The sequence below is a fragment of the Lacerta agilis genome, chromosome 14 (genome assembly GCF_009819535.1).
Source record: "Lacerta agilis isolate rLacAgi1 chromosome 14, rLacAgi1.pri, whole genome shotgun sequence".
Classification (NCBI taxonomy): domain Eukaryota; kingdom Metazoa; phylum Chordata; class Lepidosauria; order Squamata; family Lacertidae; genus Lacerta; species Lacerta agilis.
In genome coordinates this window covers 11911489-11934490 of record NC_046325.1, presented here as the reverse complement: position 1 = coordinate 11934490, position 23002 = coordinate 11911489, and the positions used below count along the sequence as shown (strand labels likewise).

At 40.7% G+C, this 23002-nt stretch overlaps 3 protein-coding genes across 3 annotated transcripts; all 3 read right to left on the bottom strand.

The window, feature by feature from the left end:
• Window positions 1-759: 759 nt before the first annotated feature.
• LOC117057464 (vomeronasal type-2 receptor 26-like) lies at window positions 760-2707 on the bottom strand. Its single transcript, XM_033168311.1, has 2 exons — window positions 2587-2707; window positions 760-1673 (listed from the first exon to the last, which is right to left on the bottom strand). The coding sequence occupies exon 2, from the start codon at window positions 1669-1671 to the stop codon at window positions 760-762; it is 912 nt and encodes a 303-aa protein (XP_033024202.1). The 5' UTR covers window positions 1672-1673; window positions 2587-2707.
• A 3451-nt stretch (window positions 2708-6158) lies between these two features.
• Window positions 6159-11528, bottom strand: LOC117057463 (vomeronasal type-2 receptor 26-like). Its single transcript, XM_033168310.1, has 4 exons — window positions 11455-11528; window positions 8704-8841; window positions 7317-7608; window positions 6159-7031 (listed from the first exon to the last, which is right to left on the bottom strand). The coding sequence occupies exons 1-4, from the start codon at window positions 11526-11528 to the stop codon at window positions 6159-6161; spliced, it is 1377 nt and encodes a 458-aa protein (XP_033024201.1).
• A 577-nt stretch (window positions 11529-12105) lies between these two features.
• LOC117059486 (vomeronasal type-2 receptor 26-like) lies at window positions 12106-19825 on the bottom strand. Its single transcript, XM_033171286.1, has 4 exons — window positions 18992-19825; window positions 18054-18281; window positions 14645-14771; window positions 12106-13007 (listed from the first exon to the last, which is right to left on the bottom strand). Exons 1-4 carry the CDS (start codon window positions 19823-19825, stop codon window positions 12106-12108), a joined length of 2091 nt encoding a protein of 696 aa, XP_033027177.1.
• Between the last annotated feature and the right edge of the window lie 3177 nt (window positions 19826-23002).

The following is a 23002-nucleotide window of genomic DNA, read 5'->3' as shown; positions in this document are numbered from 1 at the left end:
CAAATCAATATGGCTGGCCTGATCAAAAACACTCACCCACCCCACTCACACAGGAAACCAAAGACCATCAAAGCCAACCACATATGAACAATCACACCCTACGCCAACCTCAACCTCTCTGACTCTCCATTTCTGAAATGCTCTCCCCAGGGAAGCCTGCCTGGCACCTTCATTACATATCTTTAGGCACGAGAAAAATATGTTTCTCTATAACCAGGCTATTGACTGATATGTTCTCATTTTGTATTTTTCTGTTGTGCATTTTTCTGTAATCTTTGGATGTTGTTCAGTTGTTCAGTCGTGTCCGACTCTTCGTGACCCCATGGACCAGAGCATGCCAGGCACCCCTATCCTCCACTGCCTCCCACAGTTTGGCCAAACTCATGTTAGTCTCTTCGAGAACACTGTCCAACCATCTCATCCTCTGTCGTCCCCTTCTCCTTGTGCCCTCCATTTCCCCCAAAATCAGGGTCTCTTCTAGGGAGTCTTCTCTTCTCATGAGGTGGCCAAGTTCCTTGAGAAGGAACTGGCAAGCCACTCCAGTATCCCTGCCAAGAAAACTCCATGGACAAAGACAATCTTTGGATGAAGGCCAGTATAAAAATTAAATAAAGAGCTGTAATAATGAAATGAAATACTTTAATGGGATCATCCTAAGTGAGTACATGCAAATCAAGGCCCATTCTCTAACAGAAGCTTTCTGAGATCTTGGAGGATATGTCACTCATTACTAATAAAATGCAATGGGCTTCAGTTAGGTCAGCTAGGCTGATTCTTTGCTGTTCTAATTAACTGTCCCTTGGTATTCATTTCAGGCCTCAGTAAAATGATATAGCATTTGGGGAAAAAGATGCACCCCAGTAAGCCCAAACTGGAGGCTAAGATGGAGAAGATCTCCACAGCCACCATGTATTTTCCTTTTGTGCTCAGGTAGGTTGGGACAAAGGACAGCCAAACACTGCAGAACACTAACATGCTGAAGGTGATGAACTTGGCTTCATTAAAGCTGTCAGGCAACCTCCGAGCAAGAAAAGCCACAACAAAGCCGACAGAAGCCAAGAAGCCCATGTAGCCCAGCACACAGTAAAACATAAGGACTGACCCCTCATTACAGAGCAGAACCGTTTCTTGGATCATTGTATGAATGTCTAAATCAGGGAAAGGGGGAGAAGTTGCCAACCACACAGTACACACCGTGGCTTGAATAAGAGAGCAGGAAAGAACAATGGAGTTGGACAACGGTTTTCCCACCCATCTCCTCATCCTGGATCCTGGCTTGGTGGCCATGAAAGCCAGAACCACAATGGTGGTTTTGGCCAATATGCAAGAAACTGCCACAGAGAAGATCATGCCAAAAGCAGTTTGTCGAAGGAGGCATGTCAGTGCTTCAGGCTGGCCAATGAATAGCAAAACACAAAGGAAGGAAAGCAAGAGGGAGATGAGGAGAGTGTAGGTGAGGTTCCGGTTGTTGGCCTTGACTATGGGAGTATCCATGTGCTTCAGGAATATTCCAAGAACTAAAGCAGTGAGGAGAGAAAAGGAGAGAGCCAAGGATGTCAAAATTATCCCCAAAGGTTCTCCATAAGACAAGAAGATTATTTGTTTTGGAAGGCATCCATCCTGGTCATGGTTTGGATACTGGACCCCAGGGCATTCAAAACAATCATCCATGTCTGAAAAAGAAAAGAAAGAGTTATCTACATGGAAATCCGTTCTGCCATGCTTGGTGGAAATTATGTATTTTAGAGCCTTGAATTATGATGCCTAGAACAGTTGTAAAAAACACATCCTTATATTTAGAAGTAATATTCAGCTTTGATCACCAAGGAATCTACATTCTGGGTCAATGTCAAGAAGGTAGCAGTCTACAGGTCTGAAGTTTTATTCCTAACATCCACTATCTGGCTAGCCGGTTTGGCAGCTCCTTCCATTTCTAGGCAGTGTGTTAACCTGACTCCTGTTAATGGTGGTACAAAGCTGACAACATATGAGACCTTTGTTAGAATGGCAACACTGGCTAGTCCTCTATTACCAAGCCAGATTCAAGGTCCCTGGGCTAATTTACAGACCCCCTCAACTCAGGTCAAGGTTATTAAAGGAACAGCCTGAACCCTTCTATTCCAGCTTGATGATTGAGGTTATCCATAGGATAATTTCTTATCTTGAGGTATCGGGAACACGTCTTTATTGTTACAGGACCCAGTCCTATGGAACATGCTTTCAATAGTGAAGGCATCTTCTATAGTAAACTTTAGATACCTGAAAACCTTTTATTGTGCCAAGCATATGGAGAAAATTAAGAAAATATATTCTGTAGGAATTAGTTGGCGATCTTCCCTTTTGTTGCTTTTTAAACCCTCCTCTAGGTTAATGTATTTGGCTGTTAACTAAAAGATTGGAGATTGGAGCCATTGTATACATACTTGCATGTTTTTTGTGTCTGTATGTGCATGTCTGTCTGTCTCTCTGCATTGTTTTTCCATTCCTCCTATTGTATTCAGATTTGTACACCAAATACAAATCTCAGTGTTGATATCAAGCAAGATCCTGATATAGTTTTTGAAGAGTTCACAGTTTATCTCCTACCTTTCTGGTTTGAGATCTTCCCTTCTGGACATGGAAGACAATCATAGCAGCAAGAAGGCTTCCCTTCCTTCTTGGTCCGACTGTAACCTAAATGACAATTCTCATTGCACACAGAAGGAGGTGGTGTCTGTACATAAATAAATGAAGATAATAGTTTCAGGGATTGCATCTCAACGGCACAGCAAAGGTGGTGAAATCCACAATTTAGAAATAGGACAATAAGATAGGAAAATGCTTCTTTCCACCCCAGAGAGCACCTTTTATGTAGAGAGAATTAGAGAGAAACCTCCTAGAATGTAATGTTAATGTTTTGTCGAAAATGTATAAGATGCTATTAGAATGGGAAACAAAAGATGAACTAGTGCAGGGGTCTGCAACCCATGGCTCCGGAGCCGCATGCAGCTCTTTTACACCTTTGCCGCAGCTCCGGGGCAGATACGCCCGTCCACTTCTCCAGCTGGCCAGCGGCAGCGGCCGCCCTCCAGCTGGCCGGCAGCCCACCCTCTGGAGGCTGAGGCCGCTGCTGCTGTGCTGCTCTGCTCATGCGTTGTGCCTCGTTTCTGCCAGCGCAGGCGCAGCAGCAGACAGCAGCAGTTTCCCTCCGGAGGTGTGGCTGCTGCTGCTGGTGTGGAGCTGCTGCTGGCTGCTGCGTCGAGGCGACGACGAGGTAGGCAGCTGCGGGCTGGGCCAGGGGCGGCAGGTGGCGGGCGAGGGCGAGGGGGGAAGCCCTCTTTTAAAAAATGGTCGAGGAAGCGGCGCCTGTTTCCCTGCTGCTGCCTCCTTCGCTCCTGGTTCCGCTCACAGCCTCAGACCACGCTCTCGCGGGTGCGCGTCTCTCTTCGCCCCGGAGCAAGGCCGGGACGCCCCAAAAGGTTGCAGTTTTTCCTCTGTCCTGAGTGTGTGTTAGGGGAGCCTTGGCAAAGCACCTGTTGGCGTGGAAGAGAGGAGTCCTAACTTGGATCTGTGTTCATGTGCAAAATCTATTGCCATTGTCATTAAGGGGGCAGGGAACTCCCCTAAAAAGGTTTGAACACTATGAACTACTACAGCCACCTGTATGCAAGTCAGCACAAACATCACAGGCTTCTCTGGTGCAATTCTGTGTTTTATTTAGCAAGAGAGGAGGTTGGAAGAGGTGAGCATAGCCTCTGGTCTGGAATATTAAGGGTCAAAGACACTAAGATTATTGTAAAAGCCAGCAGTCTTCAATTAGACATGGGACAAACATTTAACACAAGTGTGCAGTTGAGGACTCATTTTTTTTTAAAAAAACAACAACAAATCAAATATTTGTATGCTGTTGCAACCCACCTTGGATCAGGCTGTGACCTGGTAGTGGTCCCCAGGGTGGATAAAAATGAATGATTAAAAATAATAATAATAAAAAACTGGATTTTTTTTTTAAAATCAGATTTTTTTATTTAAATCGGATTTTTTAAAATTTAAATTGGATTTTTAAAAATAAAATGCAGTGTTATATTTGTTTTAAATGTCGCAATGGTTTTGCGGCTCCCAGTTTTTTTTCCCCTTCGGAAACGGGTCTAAGTGGCTCTTTTTGTCTTAAAGGTTGCAGACCCCTGAACTAGTGAAATCTTCAATGGTACACTGGGCAATGGATATTGGTCATAATAAAGTAAAAGGTAAAGGACCCTGGATGGTTAAGTCCAGTCAAAGGCGACTATGGGGTTGCGGCGCTCATCTTGCTTTCAGGCCGAGGGAGCCGGTGTTTGTCCTCAGACAGCCTTCCAGGTCATGTGGCCAACATGACTAAACCAGGAGTGATTGTGAATAGTGATATAAAGTTTGCAGCTTTTTATAATTAGAGGGGAAATCATATTAAAATGATGCATAGATGGTACTTAACACCCAGTTTGTCTGCCAAAATGTACAAATCTGAATTTAGTATCTGTTGGAAATGTAAAGAACAAGATACCTTTTTCCATATGTGGTGGATTGTAATAAGGCAAAAGCCTACAGGAAATGATATACAGCATCCATGTGCTTCAAGAATACCTTTGGTTGCGTATCCTTCGGGTTATGCATGCGGCAAACCCGGAAGTATTTTTCCGGACATCGCCATGCGTGCATGCACAGAAGCACTCTATGCGCTGCGAGCATGCGCAGAACAGGCACCTCTGGTTGCGAATTCCTCGGGATCTGACCCGAGAACCCGAGAACGGATCCCATGTGCAACCAGAGGTGCCGCTGTATAATGTTAATTTCCCGATGTTCGCTATCACATTAATTTGCAAAAACTGCTTTGGAGGGTTATTTAGGTTGGTGAAATGGCTCCAGATAAGTGCACTTTCTGAGAAGTGTCTCCTTCAACAATAGTGCCGGAGAAGAGATTTCTTTTGACCAAAAGGGAGCATTATTGTTGAAGGAGACACTTCTCAGAAAGTGTTGGAGCTAAATTGCGGGTGAGGAACCATAATGAAGATCTACAAAAGGATTCCTTATTAAATAATTGAGATTATAGTTCACCTCTGAGACCTTTGATTCATAATTTATTTAAACTATATCAGCTGACCAAATGGTCTAACCTAAATACCTATGTGCCCAAACCTGATGTCCAATGTGATGTGCACTGTGGGACAGGTACTGATGTGTCTTTTGACTTATCTGCTGGTTTGTGATGTTAGATAGTGTTTCAGCTAGGTGAAGAGGGAAGTGCAGGAAATGGAGGCACCTACCTTAATCTTTTCCGTAAGGAATGTGTCTTGGGAAAGCTGACAGGGGGATAACATGGTTGGGGTCTGGAATACATTGTAGAGATGCACAGAACTGACATGAAGAGTTTATGTTACTAAGTAGGGATGAGATCAGTTTAGAATCCTAAAGCATGGGCTTAGAAGTTAGGAGACAACGAATAGCCATTTCAGGATTGTTTGGAAAAAGTGAAGTCTGAGAATGTTACATGGAGAGGAAGACCGAGGAAAGGCAGTGGAGAGAAATGAAGGAACAAGTGACACATACTGGAGGTACTGGGGACAACCAGTAGGATTCCCTTTAAGGAAAACTGGACATGGCACCCAGCGTCAAACCAGAAAGTGCAAAAATTAAGAGAGCTGTTCGGGAACACTCATAGTGAGACAAACCTTTCATTCCTTGCATATATGATGACTGCCATCAGTAGTAATAAATGTGCTCAGCCTCAGAGGATAAAATTTAGGGAATTCAAAACTTTGTCAATTTTAATACCAGGGTGCCAAATTCTGGAATCAGCTAGGGTCAGTAGCAAAACTTCCTCAAAGGGGTATAAGCATAGCTGTCAACTTTTCCCTTTTTTAAAGGGAAATTCCCTTATTCCGAATAGGATTCCTCGCAAGAAAAGGGAAAAGTTGACAGCTATGGGTATAAGGGTTGCATGTGAAAAATTACTTGCAGAATTCATAACAACCTAATCAGACAAAGTGGCAATGAGGACAGGAATCACACTTCAGAATAAAAACAATATACAATTCATTAAGTTGGATGGAATTATATTTTCTCAGCAACAAAAGATTTGCAAAACTAGAGGCAACCTTCAGCTTAGTGCTGGAATATGATATATAACATTTGCTTTAATGGGATCAAACATTTACCTGCCATGGTTGTTGCTTCAGATAGTCCAATGTCATTTCATTTGCCATTGCTCTGATTTTGGATCTGGAGCATTGCATGGCATGCAAAGCATGTGCCACAGTATATAGAGCATTGTAGACACTGTAGCTTTGGGCAGTCATGCTCATTTCAAAAACAGAACCAGGAAGGCTGTCAACCTTCTCCTCCCCAGTGCATGATTCCTCGTGTTCCTTATCTAAAGAAGTATCAGAGAAAGAACAGATGAATGCCTGTTCCCAGAAAACCTGGAGAAAGCTGTCTTCTCTTTCTAAGGCAGGGTTTCTCATCTGAACAAATTTCTGGAATCCTACAAGTTCCTTTGAGGAAACTGCCAAGGAGAGAGCACCATGGAGGAAATCGATTTCCCAGCCTCTTTGAAAGGGGATTGATGTGAATTCCATCTGCGCAGTCATTATCCAGACTTTTGATGTGGCATGCATTGGTATATCATCTGTTTCTGCAATCTTTGGCATCATTCTCAATACCATAATGGTATCAATTTCACCATTAACAACCACAGCATTAGCAGTGCTTCCCATAATAACACGGATTGTTTCAGAACCATCAGCCACCATTTCATGGAACTCTCCAGAAAACTTAAGTTTCGGAAATCTTCCTATAAAATCAAAGCAGATACCCCTCTGGGCAAACATGGGAAGAACATTTTGTACAAATTGCTCTCCAGCATCATCATTCTGAGAAACCACCCCAATCCACAGCCAGCTGAAATGCAGGAGAAGTTGGAGTAGCCCATTGTACTGATGAGTCCCATCTGGGAACATCCAGTGGGAGAAAAGAGTTTGTACAGTGTGTTCCATCATGGGAGAAGAGCCATAGATGAGCTAAAAGTAAGGGCAGCAAATGGTGAGATAAAATGGAAAAGAAAAGTGGTAACAAATTGTGTTATGACCTATCGCCGCTTCTTAAAAAACTGCTTCAGGCAGTATCAAAAATCTCTTTTCTTGTGGCCATAATTGTTTTGTCCTTGAGGTCTATGATGCACCTCCAGTTTTTAAAGATGGCTAAGTGCACAACTGTTCAAGTAACAACGTTCAAGCTGCAAGCATACCATCAAATCCAAGTGTACACGTTTTCATCTCTGCCCATGCTCCATGCACGCATCTTACCTGGGGCATCTTGTACATATGAAGGATGGTTGCCATCTGGAGACATGAATCCGAGTTTGATCCCCCAATGACAGCTATGGGAGTGTCCTCAACATCACACTTATAATTAGGAGCAAATCTGCCTTTCCTGGAGAGAACTGCCAGTGAGGCTTGATAGATCCATCTGGCAATGAAATGGCTATTATAGATGTGGAAGCCCAGTGTGATATTGGGAAGGATATGTGGGCTTTCATTGATCTCCCTCACAGCAAATGCCAAGGCCAGAATATGCTGGTAGAGTTGTGTCATTGGCCTGTAAGGAGAGTTACATATTGTTTAACAGTGCATGTTTAGAGAAATTGATTGCATGCCCACCGTCCAAGGAAATTTTTAAAGATAGGTAGGCAGGTAGGTAGGTAGGGACATGATTCCCTCTACAGTCACCTCTTGGCATGGCTTTGAATGCTGTTAAGTAACATCTCTTTTTACAGATGCTTGCGAAACACTCACCTTTCTCCTTCCTATTGTTTTCTGAAAATCTCAGAAAGTAAAAGTGTTTATATTATGTGCATGTCAACATTCACACAAAGCTTGCATGAATGACTGAATGTGGATTCAAACTCCATTGAATGAATATGGATTTAATCCATTGAAATATGAAGCATGCATGAGAGAAATCTAAAACACCTAAGGTTTTTTGTTACTGTTTTATGACTCTGTTATGACTCTGATAATCTAATCGTTTGTAAAAGAGAAAACAAATCTACCAGTGCAATGTCATATTGTATGTGGACCTTTGGTGGATATACCACAACAGAATGTGACCTGGGGCCATATTTCAAGTAGGAATGTACTTTTTCAGCTATTCCTGGCAACCATACTGCAACTCATGATGGTGATGGTGTTAATAATAATAATAATAATAATAATAATAATAATAATAGTCTGCTTAAATGAGTTGACAGTGCCTGATTACCCAGTCATACAAGTACTGTCCAAAACTGATAAGAAGATCACTTCCAAATATGAGTGATTAACCATTTGTGGCAGGTTTGATAAAAGCCCAAAATGGATTTTCTATATCCAAAGTATCCCATGGGAAATAGCCTGAAGACCTAAATGAAATGAAAGTGAACAATCCTGTTTATACTGTCTTGTAATTTTATAATGGATAAATGCTAGTTTTAGATCTGCCTTATATATTGAAATTATGAACCTAAGGTTGGCAGATCTTGCACCAAGCATTTTGAGAACTTCCCCAGCCCATCATAAACATCTGAAGTACCAGAGAAGGAGAAGTTGGAATCATCACCATCTTCTTAAATCACCACAGACATATAATCATGAAGGATTTAAAAAACATTTAATATATATATATATAAATTTTAAAAAACCCACAATTCCTTACAACATGTCATCAAATAATTCAGGAGAGGGAGGTTTGTGGAAGGTTAATATACTTGAAGCTATATAGATTTGAGACATAATGCCACCAATGATGATGTCCCCAGATTGATAATATTGGTGAAGAATTGGAAGTGGATCTCTAAAAGAACATGGAGCAATAGGAACCCTGCACATTATCATTCAAATGTTCTTGCTTCAGAAAGTCTCACTGGAATGCCCACAAAAAATCGATCTTCTCAGGGTAAGGAAATCAGCAACCAGTCTGAGAGAGCCTTAGATCTAGCTTGAGCTCTGAAGGGCACAGGGGCTATTCACTGTGTCCTCCAGTCTTAGTTCATAGTGTTTATGTGACTTCTGAAACTCCCCTGGGATGAAGAGAAGCAGCAGCAGCAGTGATTATGATTAATTTGATAATCAGATGGGAGATAATTATCAGTTCTGAATTGTAGGTTTTCTATCAGATTTGAAAAGAAAATCAAGTTTGCCTTCTCACAGCCAAAGTCTCAGCTGGTTCTGTTTAGTAGGGAGAGTTCTAATGGGTCTTAGCAAAGGCGGGGAAAAGTAGAAAAACGAAGTCAGTCTGAAATCTGAGTCCATAAAAAGAAAATATATCACTAAAAGTAACTATTTTGTAGGCAATTGTTCTTATATGTGGAATAATCTTTGCACAACTTAAATTTGGATATAGCTTTATTTAAGATAGGAATCTATTTTTGGGGGATTAATCAAAGTTTTCCAATATTCATTTTCAGCTACAGATGTCTACAGTAAGGCCCTCAAAAAAGGAAACTCCCCAATATGAACAGAAGTGTCATTTTGGACTTTAGAAAGTGACACCCACATGCATGTTTGGAGATTGTATGACATATTTTGTCTATATGGCTGACAAATTGGCACAACATGGCAAATGGCCTGGGGCGGGGGAATCAAACAAATTCCTTGATGACTAGCTACTTTTCCTTCTTTCATTAACCCCAAACCAGGGGTTTGCATGTTTGGAGATTGTATGACATATTTTGTCTATATGGCTGACAAATTGGCACAACATGGCAAATGGCCTGGGGCGGGGGAATCAAACAAATTCCTTGATGACTAGCTACTTTTCCTTCTTTCATTAACCCCAAACCAGGGAGATATCTGCTGGTGATATTTGTTTTGGGATTGAATTTCTCCGTAGTAATTACTTCTGAGTGTGATAGGCTTGTTCTTTCAAATGGTAATTGATTGGGACTTAAGTCATGTGTTCCTTTGTTCTCAATCAATCAATCAATCAATATTAATCTATCAACAACACCAATAAAACAATACAGATCATACATCCATAATATGAGCCAACATCCATTACATAAGGCAGAGATTGCCAAAGACATCAAATCCAACTTGGTTTCAAATTAAACCTCCAGTTCACTTCCATAATTTATAGAGCTTTTATCTAATTTATCTCTTTCTTTCTTTCTTTCTTTCTTTCTTTCTTTCTTTCTTTCTTTCTTTCTTTCTTTCTTTCTTTCTTTCCAGCCATCTTCTGTGTTACAAAGCTATTGTTGAAACAAAATAAAAAATAAAAAAATTCCTTCCAGTAGCACCTTAGAGACAAACTAAGTTTGTTATTAGTATGAGCTTTTGTGTGCATGCACACTTCTTCAAAGCTATTGTTGTCACTCTAAATAAAGAAACCAGAGCACTTCTGCTGGGGTATACCTGCTTGCTTGAGTGAACAAAGGTTTCAGAAAGTGCAATCTTTGTTCTCTATATAAGAGACAGGCTAACAGATAATGAGTGATGTCTTCCCCCAAAGGTTAACCACATATACAAAGTCTGTCTGCAAATGATACCTTGTTATAGTGGCATCCCAAGATTGCAGTGGGCATCACATGAAAAGCAGCTCAATAAAGGCATTTCTTTAAGGAAGCTCAGAAGAGTTTGGTCAGAGAACTAGCTCTAACATGTTCTGCTCTCGGAAGTGGATACCAAGACGAACATTGCGTGTTTCTAATTAGTTGTGGTTCCCTTCTGGATTCTATCCAGAAGAGCCAATCCCTTAGTTGACACTTAATGCCAAAGCAGAGCTCGATTCTAGAAAATAATCACATTTGCATTTGATTAAATAAAAAAATAATGCTAGAGTTTTGTTTTTTTACATGACATTTCATGGAGTCTGAGGTTTGGAACTAGTTTGGCTACCAGAGGAAGGGGAGTGACATTCTTTCAAGCCTGATCTATGTTGGAAATATTTCACAGTTTATATTAATTTAAAATACATTATCTGATAAGAATAGTTCATCCTTCCTACAAGAGAAAAAAATGCCAACTTTCCTTGGTTGAAAAATAACCAAGGGACACCATTGTCTGTCACGAAAGACAACTGAGTGCGCTTCTGGGGGTGAAGTCAAACTGCTGAAGAATCACAGCCCCTTGCATCCCTTGCCTTTAAAACTCTGAGAAATACCAATAATGCAGGTGATTTCTCTACATTCCTACAACTAGTCTCCTCCAGAAGTTGCTTGCTGGGTGAGATGAAGCTTCTATACCAGCTTCCTGGAAGATGAGTTGTTGATGCTTACTAAGGGGGATAAGGAGATGTGTAGCTGAAATCTTCCAGTGTGTGCACCAGATTGTCTATGCTGGTGCATTTGCACTGCTGCTTCTTGTTTCCTCCGTGCTCAGAATTTACTGTGATGAATGTGGATGTGAAAAGAAGGACTGGAAGGCTTTACTAGTCCAATGACATCATGTTTAAAGACTGATCACTCACGTATTCACACACTCCCGAACATGAAATGGATACTTTAGCTGAGGCTCAGAATGATTCAGAAGTGACGAGTGCATTTTTTGTGTGCTAATAACAACTCTACACGCATACACAGAGAAGGGAGTGGGTTCACATCTAAGCACTTTTCTTAATTAACAAATACACTATGAAAAACTAGTAAAGAGAAAAGAACAGTAAATTCAATATAACATGATACTAAGTGAAACATAACTGCTGGTTCACATAAAGACAAATTTAAATATATAACCAGGTCTTAATGACACCAATAATACACCAATGAAGTCTTCTATACCATACTCAACCACATTCTTCCTTTGTCAGAGTAGTTTAGTTTAGGGCTCATCAGTTTAGGGGTCATCAACAATGAGGTCGATATTAGGTTGAGATATTACAAGCTGGGAACAAACTTTAGAAAACTTGGGGCTCAGCTTGTAATGACTTGCTGTTTTCAGAGATGGGAGAATTTATGATTCTAGAGAGGTTCCAGATTATCCCACCATCTAAACTAATTTAGTCTACCTTGATGACATTCTGGAAGGGATCCTATCTAATTGCTAACTGCATACTGTATATTGGAAAATGAGGAGGTTTAATCAGTCGTAAATGTAACTAGACTAGATGGACACCAGTTCTTTAGTTCTTTCTTCTTACTAACTGCACCTTGCTGTTCAACTCAGGTCTCAGCAAAATAGCATAACATTTTGGCAAAAAGATGCAGGCAAGTAACCCCAAACTGGAGGACAAGATAGAGAAAATCTCCACAGCCACCATGTATTTCCCCTTGGTGCTCAGGTAGGTTGGAACAAAGGACAACCACACACTGCAAAAGACCAACATGCTGAAGGTGATAAACTTGGCTTCATTGAAACTGTCTGGCAATTTCCTAGCTAGGAAAGCCACAGTTAAGCTAACGAAGGCTAGGAAACCCATAAAGCCTAGAACACAGTAAAACATGACATGTGAACCTTCATTACATTCCAATACAATTTCTTCAGCCATTGAATGGATGTCAAAGTGTAGGAATGGAGGAGAAGTTGCCACCCACACAGTACAAATGGTGGCTTGGATAAGGGAGCAGGAAAGTACAATAGAATTTGACAACCTCTTCCCTACCCATTTCCTCATCCTTGACCCTGGCTTGGTGGCCATGAAAGCTAGAACCACAGTGGCGGTTTTGGCTAATATGCAAGAAACTGCCACTGAGAAGATCATGCCAAAAGCGGTTTGTCGAAGGAGGCATGTCACTTTAAGAGGTCTGCCAATGAATAGCAGAGCACAGAGGAAAGAGAGAATGAGGGAGACGAGGAGAGCATAGGTAAGGCTCCTGTTGTTGGCTTTGACTATGGGAGTCTCCTTGTTCTTCACAAAGATCCAAAACACAAAAACTGTGATAAAAGCAAATAATAGAGCAAAAGTGGCCAAAATGACCCCCAAATATTCTCCATAAGACAAGAAAGTTATTTGCTTTGGAAGGCATCCATCCTGTTCATTGTTTGGATACTGATCTCCTGGGCATTCAAAACAGTCATCCATGTCTGAAAAATAAAAGGTAGCATGAGCACTCTGTGTACTATGCTGTGTACTCTGTAATCAAACAGGACTGAATTTATAAAATGAACTTTAAATATGTATCTCGTGCCAAGACTGATCAGTACAGTGGTACCTCGGGTTACAGACACTTCAGGTTACAGACTGTGCTAACCCAGAAATAGCACCTCGGGTTAAGAACTTTGCTTCAGGATGAGAACAGAAATCGTGTGGTGGCAGCCAGAGACCCCATTAGCTAAAGTGGTACCTCAGGTTAAGAACAGTTTCAGGTTAAGAACAGACCTACAGAACAAATTAAGTTCTCAACCCGAGGTACCACTGTAATTATTTGCACAAGAAACCATATATGGCCAGCCAAGTCATGTAGGTTTTGGACCAAATATGAAGAAACCTATGTCTAGCAATGAAGACATTTTCTGTCGCTGGATGCCACCAACCAGGAGTTTTCACTTCCTCCATGATGTCTGTATTTGCTGAAATTCCTTCTCACAGCCCTGTTCTGCTACAGCTTGAAATTAGGTGCTATGCTCAAGAACACATACATCTCAGTAGTGTTGAGGTGCTAGTTGACTTGTGCTGATTTGATTAACTAGCAAACCCAGGTGCTTTTTAATGAGGTTCGTTGTGTGTAAGCTTGTGATTGGGTTGGCTGGTCACCAGACTTTTGCAGTATGTTAAAAGACCCTATTAGTTCAATGTGCTTGGGTGTGATGCCACACTTCCCAATAGAATGTTGTTATGCTCTTCTGCTGTTCATACCAATCTGGTGAGCGTTCCAATTGGAGAATAAGGTAAAGGTAAAGGACCCCTGACATTTAAGTCCAGTTGTGAACGACTCTGGAGTTGCGGCGCTCATCTCGTTTTACTGGCTGAGGGAGCCGACATTTGTCTGCAGACAGTTTTTCTGGGTCACGTGGCCAGCATGCCTAAGCCGCTTTGGTGAACCAGAGCAGCGCATGGAAACGCTGTTTACCTTCCCGCTGGAGCGGTACCTATTTATCTACTTGCACTTTGACATGCTTTCGAACTTCTTGATCGGCATGCCCTAGGCTCAGTGGTTTAGACCACCTCTACCAAAGGCGTCGTGGACTTTGAAGAAGCACAAACTCAGGGCAAAAGGGAGAAATGAGCTAAGAGGAAGGCACGTTTGGCAAATCCTCACCGTAATCAACTCCTGCCCAGAAACCTATGTTCCCACTGTGGAAGGATGTGCACACCCAGAACTGGCCCTCACAGTCACTTACGGACACACTGTTAAGACTGTATTCATGGAAGACAATCTTACTTGGTTATGAATGATTGCCAAAGAGAGAAAAAAGAGTGGTACTGATCCATCCAGGGATGAAGCAAGGCCATCCTGAGCTGCAGCCAGATCCTGAACCAAATCAATAGCCTTGCACTATGCTTAATCAGGGTTTTAAACCCTGATTAAGCAGGGTTTTAAACCCTGATTAAGCATGTATTAGGGAGGTAGGAATTAGGGTTTAAAATCTTGATTAAATAAGCAGTTGGGGGCTCCCCCACTCTCCTTGTGACCTGACTAAAGTCTTTTGGCAGCAGTGCCCTAATATACACTGTATGTTGCCTGATATAGTTTGCGAATAATGTATGCAACACTTCTTACCCTTCTTGTTTGAGATCTTCCCTTCTGGGCATGGGAGGCAATCATAGCAGCAAAATGGCCTTCCTTCCTTTTTAGCCCTTCTATAGCCTACATGGCAATTTTCATTACACACAGAAAGGGGTTGTGCCTGTCCATAAATAAGAGAAGAGAACCAATTGGGAGTTTTATATCACTGGGCCATCTAAAAAACAACATTCAAGAAATAGTTTAATGTTAATGTGACTTTTTACAGAGAATGCATTGCGTTGTGTCCAATGCTTGTCATCCTCAGAGTAGACACATCAAGTTAATGGACATGACTAACTTAATTTAGTTAATTTTAATGGGTCTACTTTGAGTAGAGCTTAACTGGTTACAACCTCCTCCCCCATTTTGCAACTACTACTCTTGTTACATTCTTGGAACTTTTTCATGATAAAGATGCCGAAAAATATATTGACTGCCTCAAAACTTAATCCAGTTGATCAAGTTGGAGACAGAACTAATAGAACAAAAAACAAAAATCTTTCCAGAATGTACAATTTGTTACTGGGGTGGCATACACAAGATGAGTTGGTAAAATCAACAATGATTGAATGGGCAAAGGATGTGGGGCACAACATCATGATGGAAGACTGGGAAAGGTTGTGGAATACGAATATAAAATTTACAGCGTGCAGCTTATTGAGAGAGAACTTTATGAAGATGATATACAGGTGGTATTTGACCCCTGTTAAACTGGCTAAAATTTACCATGGTATAAGCAACAAATGTTGGAAATGTAAGCAATCAGAAAGAACTTTTTTTCACATGTGGTGGTTGTGCCCTAAGGTAAGAGACTTCTGGGAGAAGATATACAATGAACTGATTTTTTTTTATTTATACACTTTTAAGAAAAAACCTGAGGCCTTTTTGTTAGGTATTTTAGGAAAGGATACTTTGAAATGTGATAGAAATTTAATTTTGTATGCCACAATAGCAGCTAGAGTTTTAATAGCTAAGAACTGGAAGACTGAAGAATTACCTACTATCGAACAATGGCAGATGAAAATGATGGACTATATGGAGCTTGCAGAATTGACTGGGAGAATCCGTGACCAGAGAGACGACGTGGCGGAAAAAGAATGGGGGAAATTTACATTGTATTTAAAAAAACATTGTAAGATTTAAAGTTTGAATTTTTGTTTTGAAAATAAGGATAGGCTGTTAACTTAAAGTCGAGTTGAAATGATGTGAATTTAGGAGTGAAGTAAGATGTAGAGATAGAGCCAGAAAGTGTTATATTGTTATATTTTTTAATAAGTGATAAGAGAAGGTCAAAAATTGTTGTTATAGAAGTAGATTAAATATTGATTAATTGGGAAGTTACTTAAGATATTTGCAAGGGACGCAGTAGGAGGAGACAGGAGGAAGTCCAATTAAGATGTGAGGAAAATATAGGTTTTTTTAAAAGATATTAATTTCTTTTTTGTTGTAGTATTTTTTGAATTTTTTGTTTAATGTAGTTTGTTTGAATTGTTTTTTGATGTTGTGTTTTTTGATGTTGTGTGTTTAAAATTCTCAATAAATATTATTTGAAAAAAACTTAATCCAGTTGATTATCAGTTTTAAACACATTCAAGTGTTGTTTGACATAATGTTGAAATCTGACAGTGTTGTTTTCTACTTTGCTTCTTTTTGTCTTATAATGTAGCTTTGTTTTCTGCAATGCACATAGAAACTGGATAACAGAGGTTCTACAAGAAGGGAGATCAGTAAACATTATCTCCTTTTAATTTTTTTTTAGCAAATCTGTTTGTCTTCATTGAATATCAGGGAAATTTGTGGTCTCATCAGACTGCAAGTCGAAGAAAGCATTAGCAATTGTATGATTGACTTTTTAAAGTCAATTGAAATTGCATGGGGGGTGGAAATGTTCTGGACTGGGACCCTGGAAATTTAATTTTTCCCCTCGACTGCAGTGACAATCCAGATCAAGTTCCTACATCTTTGCATTGGACATAAAGCTGGATTATTGATACTGCACGAGGGTTTAAAGGATTAGATGACTGTGAAGGATTAAAGACTCTACCCCCTTATACCTTGGTATCGATCACTATTGTTATACTTCACAATGGGCATCTTTTCTAGTTTAGTCCTCTCTCTCCCACAAGGTGTTTTTAGTCGAGTGTCAGTTCTCTTATGCTTCCCAGAAGTTATAGCCAAATGACTCGTTGTAATGCTGGTGGTCAACAATAGAGGTTTAAAGACTCTCCCAAGGCAAATCCAAAAAATGTAGTATAAACACTGACAACTGGGATACACTGGCCTGTGAGTGCTCTGACTGGAGAACAGCCTTTACCAAAGGTGTCATGGGTTCTGAAGACACTTGAACTCAGGATGAAAGGGAGAAACGAGCTAAGAGGAAGGCACGCTTGGCAAACCCTCACCGTGACCAACTCCCACCCAAAAACCTATGTCCCCACTATGGAAGGACGTGTGGATCCAAAATTGGCCTCCACAGTCACTTCTGGACTCACAGTTAAAACTGTGTTTATGGAAGACAATCTTACTCGGCTACGAGTGATCACCAAAGAAGAAGACGACGACGACGACATCTAGATCTGTATTGTCTGCACTTATGGCAGCAACTTTGCAAAATTTCAGGTAGAGTTCCTTCTGTACTTTACCTGGATATGCTGCTGATTGAACCTGGGTCCTTCTGCATGTGTAGCAAATGCTCTACTGCTGAACTACAGTTCACTCCAGACAAGACTGTGGAGTGACGGGTGCAGTGCAAATGCAGCAGTGGAGCAAATCCAGTGCTTCTGATAATGCAGCTGACCCTGCCTCTCTCTGTCCTGGTAAGGATCAGCAAACCACCTCCTGAGCAGCTAGGATAGTAGCTTGGTCCCACCTGGTCAGCTGCTTCTGGTTATAGCTCCTTAAATATATTATTTAAAGGTAAAGGTAAAGGTACCCCTGATCGTTGGGTCCAGTTGCGGACGACTCTGGGGTTGCGCGCTCATCTCGCTCTATAGGCTGAGGGAGCCGGCGTTTGCAGACAGCTTCCGGGTTATGTAGCCAGCATGACTAAGCTGCTTCTGGCAAACCAGAGTAGTGCACAGAAACACCGTTTACCTTCCTGCCGGAGTGGTACCTATTTATCTACTTGCACTTGATGTGTTTTCGAACTGCTAGGTGGACAGGAGCTGGGACCGAACAACAGAAGCTCACCCCATCGGCGGGATTCGAACTGCTGACCTTCCGATCGGCAAGCCCTAGGCTCTGTGGTTTAGTCCCTTAAATATATTATTTAGATCAGTGCAATAATATCATATCTTCCCTGTCACATCTAGTTTTACCTAGAGGAATGTATTTCAAAGTATCGCAGTGAATCAATTTTTGAGCATTGAGGAAAAGTCTGGAGACACCCAGAAATTGACCTTACCTCATTGAATGTGCTGGGCCATACAATGACACAATCATGAATGTTGAACCTGTTGTCTGGGGTAATCTGCGGGTGCATTGTGCCAACTTTGACTCTAAGAAACGATTGATTTGGGAATGTAACCCAGTTGATAATATCAAAGCCATCTGCTAGTTCACCATTTTGGTCAAAGGAAAACTCTTCCCCAGCACCATTGTTAAATGAGGCACCTCTCAGTAAGTGGTGGAGCTAAATTGAGAGAGGGAATTCAGGAGGATGCATGGACATACATAAATAAACAGTAGGGTGACATGTTTCACACTGAGGAATTGTTCCTTTAAATTTATTCATGGAAAAGAATCTTGGTAACTGTAAAAATAGTCATGTTTATTTATTTATTGCATATTATTTTTGATTCCAACCTAGCCAATCAGTGCAGGAAACTCAACGCAGTTTACCTAATACAAAGTCATAAAACGAACCAACATAAAATAAATGTATAACAACAACAACAACCAGAGATGAAAGAATTGCACCCCAAAATAGGAAACCCTGTATGGAACTTTTTTAAAAAAGCACATAAAGATAAGGCATAACCAAATATTCTAGATGGATCATGTCACACAGTAACAAATCATCATTATTATTAAAATTAAAAATAAAAGTTTTTTTCATGTCCTTGCTCTCAAAAGAAACTAGGGTAGGGGGAAAACAAAAGAGGTAAGAAAAAATACAATTAAAAAGAAAATAAAGTCATATTTAAACATTTTAAAACAATTCAGATTTAAAATAATAATAACATCTATTTAAAAACAAAAAACAAAAAAACCCAGCCACATATCTTCACAGCTAATAATATCAAGGCTGCTGTGAACAGTAAATTTCAGCCATCAAATGCCTGGGTGAGCAGGATTTATTTTTTAATTTGCCCTGAATATTAATGACGAGGGAGAGATTACCTGCCATGGCTCTTGATACAGAATCTCCCATTTCTCGCCATCAATCATTGCTCTGTGTTTGGATGAATGGATGGAATGCAAAGCATGTGCGACTGCATATAGAGCATTGTAGATGCTGTAACTATGGGCAGTCATGCTCATTTCAAAAATAGATCCAGGAAGAGTCTCCAGCTTCTCTTTGCCAGTGCAGGGTTCCCCATGTTTCTCATCTAAATGTCTCTGGGGAAAAGAACAGATAAATGCCTCTTCCCAGAAGACCCTGATAAAGCCATCTTCTTTTTCTGTAATGGGGTTTCTCCTCTGAAGAAATTTCTGGAATGCTAGAAGATCCCTTGAGTGAATTGCAAAGGACAGAGCACCATGTAGTAAATTTATGTCCTGATCCCTTTGGAAGGAGAACGAAGTGAAATCCATCTGGGCTGTCATAATCCAGACTTTTGCCTTGAATTGCACTTGTATCCCCTCGATTTCTGCAAGCGCAGGCATCATTCTCATTGCCATAATGGCATGAACTTCACCATCTATGACCACAACATTCGCAGTGCTCCCCAGAACAACACTGATAACTTCAGAACCCTCATCCACCATCTCAGAGAACTGAGCAGAAAACGTAAGTTTGGGGAATCTTTCTATAAAATCAAAGCAGATACCTCTTTCGGCAAACATGGGGAGAACGTTTTGGACAAATCTCTCTGAGCTGTCGTCGTCTTGCGAAATCAGTCCAATCCACATCCAGCTGAAATGCAGCAGTAACTGGAGAATACCCTGATACTGAAGAGCCACAACAGGAAACATTCGATGGAAGAAGACGTTTTGAGCTTTGTTATTCATCATAGGAGAAGAGCCATAGAGGACCTTTAAAAAAAGGAAGGGAAGGGAAGGGAAGGGAAGGAAGGAAGGAAGGAAGGAAGGAAGAGTTGGTGCGAAGCAAACACTGAATAAAATTGAATCCAGATTTCAATTAGCTTTGATTCTTGTTAACCAAGGGGATTAAACAATTATTTATAAATGTGCATTTTTTGAAAATATTACACATATGAAAGGCATAGAGCTATATCCTCAAGACCTAATGGTACACTTCTCCTGATTTTAACTTACTTGCCCCCTATAGTCGTCTCCTGAAGCCCTTATCCAGGTGTCCTGGAGGTTTAGAGGGTGGTGACAAGAAAAATGTTGTTTTGGTTGTTGTCCCTTTCCCATAGAGATGCCTACCTGGCACCAACATTAGGATCCTTTTGTCTCAGTTTAATGTGTTTTTCTTCTCCAAGACATTTGAGGGAATATAGTTTTCTTGCTTACTGTTGTTTCTGTATTACATATAGTCAGGGGAGCTTTCTCTCTCTCTCTCTCTCTTTCTCTCTCCCTTTCTTTCTTTCTGTTAAACTTAATAGTTTCTTACTTGAACTGTGCATGTAAGTAGCTTAAATACATTTTGAATTAGGTAACAAGTCAATTTAATTAATAATGCCAACAACAGCTTGATGAACCACCTATCTCCATTTAAAATTGGCACCAGGTTCAACATTTCCCCATGTGGCATTGCGTGGGTGAATTTAAATTTAGGAAGGGCCGAGAAGGAAAAGTTGCAACACCATTTCAAGACTGACATATTTTAGCTTATGAAATCTTTGCATAATCTATATTAATTTAAAGTGTAAAGCCCATTGAGAGATATCTCCTGTTTTAATGCCAAAACACAGACTAGGAGACCTTTTAAGGATATTTGGAGCTAGGAATGTACACTGGATTTGTTGATATCCCAACTTGTGGGGTGAAATGGGGTGATTCAGGGAAGGTTGCCACACTGCACCTATTGCTATGAAACAGGGCAGGCTCCATCTCCTCTGACATTGCATCAAATTCTGGCAGAAAATTTAAAAGCCACAGACTTTTCATTTGTTCTTTAAAAAAATGATTTAAAGGTGTCCTGTACCACCCCACCCAAATCTCAGATTTCCCTGCCTATAAGGTGACAGGCTTAATCCACTCTAAAAGGGCTCCTGTACATGCAAATTTCATCCACTTCCACCAAAAGTGGAAAACAATATTTTTTAACCATTTTTAGATTCTCTATTATAATTAATAGAATAACTAGAGCTTTCCTTTACAGAGAGCAACTCAGAAACGAGAGCACAGAGTGACTCAGAAATAGATCAGTTAAAAAAAATAAATAAATAAATAAATGTGCAGATACAAGGCAATTTTTTTGGTCCGGTCAAAGACCTGTATGGAGCTGTGGCTACAAAGAAAACATGTCAGGCTGGATAAAAAAATGAACTGACATTCTAGTGTATTATGTTCAGGGAGATTTAGTTATTTATTTTCATTTTATGAAATGAATTTTGGATCACTCATGTGTTCAAACACCACCCTGAAGCCAAAAGATACAAAGTCCAGGAGAACAATAATCCATGCTCCATGCATGCATCTTACTTGTGGCATCTTGTACATGCAAAGTATATTTGCCATGTGGAAAGAGAATTCATAGTTAGGTCCCCCAATGACTGCGACCGGAATGTTCTCAACATCACACTTGTAATTAGGGATGAATCTGCCCCTTCTGGAGAGTAGTTCCAATGAGGCTTGATAGGTCCGGCATGCTCTGAAATGGCTGTTATAGATGTGGAATCCCAATGTGGCATTAGGTAAGATCTGGGGATTTTCGTTTATCTCCTTTATAGCAAATACCAAGGCCAGGATGTGTTGATAGAGCTGTGTCATTAGCCTGCAATGAGAGCTACAAACTGCATCAAAGGACATCTTCTACAGATCAGGATATCTATCTTTCTATATCTATGTATGAAATTGTGCAAAAAATAGATTATATGGCCACTGCCCAGGGAGGTTTGTGGAAATGAAAGGATACAAACCTAGACTACCCTGCAAAAGCAGTGTTGAAATATCAGATCTGCCAGGGCTTTTTTCAGCTGGAACTCACCAGAACTCAGTTCTGGCACCTCTCAGGTGGGTGCCATTGCCATTATAAGAGAACAAAGGAAGAAGAAGAAGAAGAAGAAGAAGAAGAAGAAGAAGAAGAAGAAGAAGAAGAAGAAGAGTTTGGATTTGATATCCTGCTTTATCACTACCCGAAGGAGTCTCAAAAGCGGCTAACATTCTCCTTTCCCTTCCTCCCCCACAACAAACACTCTGTGAGGTGAGTGGGGCTGAGAGACTTCAAAGAAGTGTGACCAGCCCAAGGTCACCCAGCAACTGCATGTGGAGGAGCGGAGACGCGAACCCGGTTCACCAGATAACGAGTCTACCGCTCTTAACCACTACACCACACTGGCTCTCAGGCAGTGTTCATGGTGAGTTCCAGCATCCCCTTTTTCTAGAAAAAAGCACCCTTTCATAAACACCAAAACTTATGAGAGAGGAGGATGGAGAGGAGGTCAAAGGGGAATATATTCCTTATACATGTATGATATGGTTAAAGAAACACAAAACTGCTTACATACATAAAGTCAGCATCAGAGATATCTTGGGATGGATGCATATCGAAGTTTGTGGTATTTGGAAATACATAGATCTGTGACATAATGGCTGCAATTATATAGTCTCCAGACTGATAATATTGGTGAAGAATTGGAAGGGGGTCCTTGAGTGAACACTGAACAATAGAAACCTTGCATGACAGCTGGGGCAGCAACACTAACACCAGCACCATAGATAATACCATCTTGCAAGCAAATCACAACACACAACAGTTCATCTTTCAAGCATCATCATTCAAGCTTTGCTCAGCTGATGCAAAGCTGGAACAGTGCATTGCAAAAGAATCAGTGATCAGACTGGCAGAGGTCTCTGTTCCTATAGCACCAGTTCTGAATGGCTCAAGGGTTATTAATAGCATGATTCATAGTTTTGCATATGGCCACTGGAACTCCTTAGGGGTGGGGAAAGAAATATAATGACTAATTTGATAATTATACGAGAGGTAATCTCCTGTTGTGGCTTGCAGATTCTCTGGAATGCTGCAAAAGAAAACAAGTGTATCACACCTCAGCCAAA

What these genes read in the sequence shown, in the direction of transcription:
- LOC117057464 (XM_033168311.1), bottom strand. Translation starts at nt 1,671, where the DNA reads ATGGATGATTGTTTTGAATGCCCTGGGGTCCAGTATCCAAACCATGAC.
- LOC117057463 (XM_033168310.1), bottom strand. Translation starts at nt 11,528, where the DNA reads ATGCACTCGTCACTTCTGAATCATTCTGAGCCTCAGCTAAAGTATCCA. An exon ending in GAATTATTTGATGACATGTT is followed by an intron (nt 7,609 to 8,703) that starts GTAAGGAATTGT and finishes CTCTCCTTACAG; the next exon opens with GCCAATGACACAACTCTACC. An exon ending in ATATGTACAAGATGCCCCAG is followed by an intron (nt 7,032 to 7,316) that starts GTAAGATGCGTG and finishes CCTTACTTTTAG; the next exon opens with CTCATCTATGGCTCTTCTCC.
- LOC117059486 (XM_033171286.1), bottom strand. Translation starts at nt 19,825, where the DNA reads ATGATGAATAACAAAGCTCAAAACGTCTTCTTCCATCGAATGTTTCCT. An exon ending in GGCCCAGCACATTCAATGAG is followed by an intron (nt 14,772 to 18,053) that starts GTAAGGTCAATT and finishes ATTTATGGACAG; the next exon opens with GCACAACCCCTTTCTGTGTG. An exon ending in GAAGATCTCAAACAAGAAGG is followed by an intron (nt 13,008 to 14,644) that starts GTAAGAAGTGTT and finishes TTTATTTTTCAG; the next exon opens with ACATGGATGACTGTTTTGAA.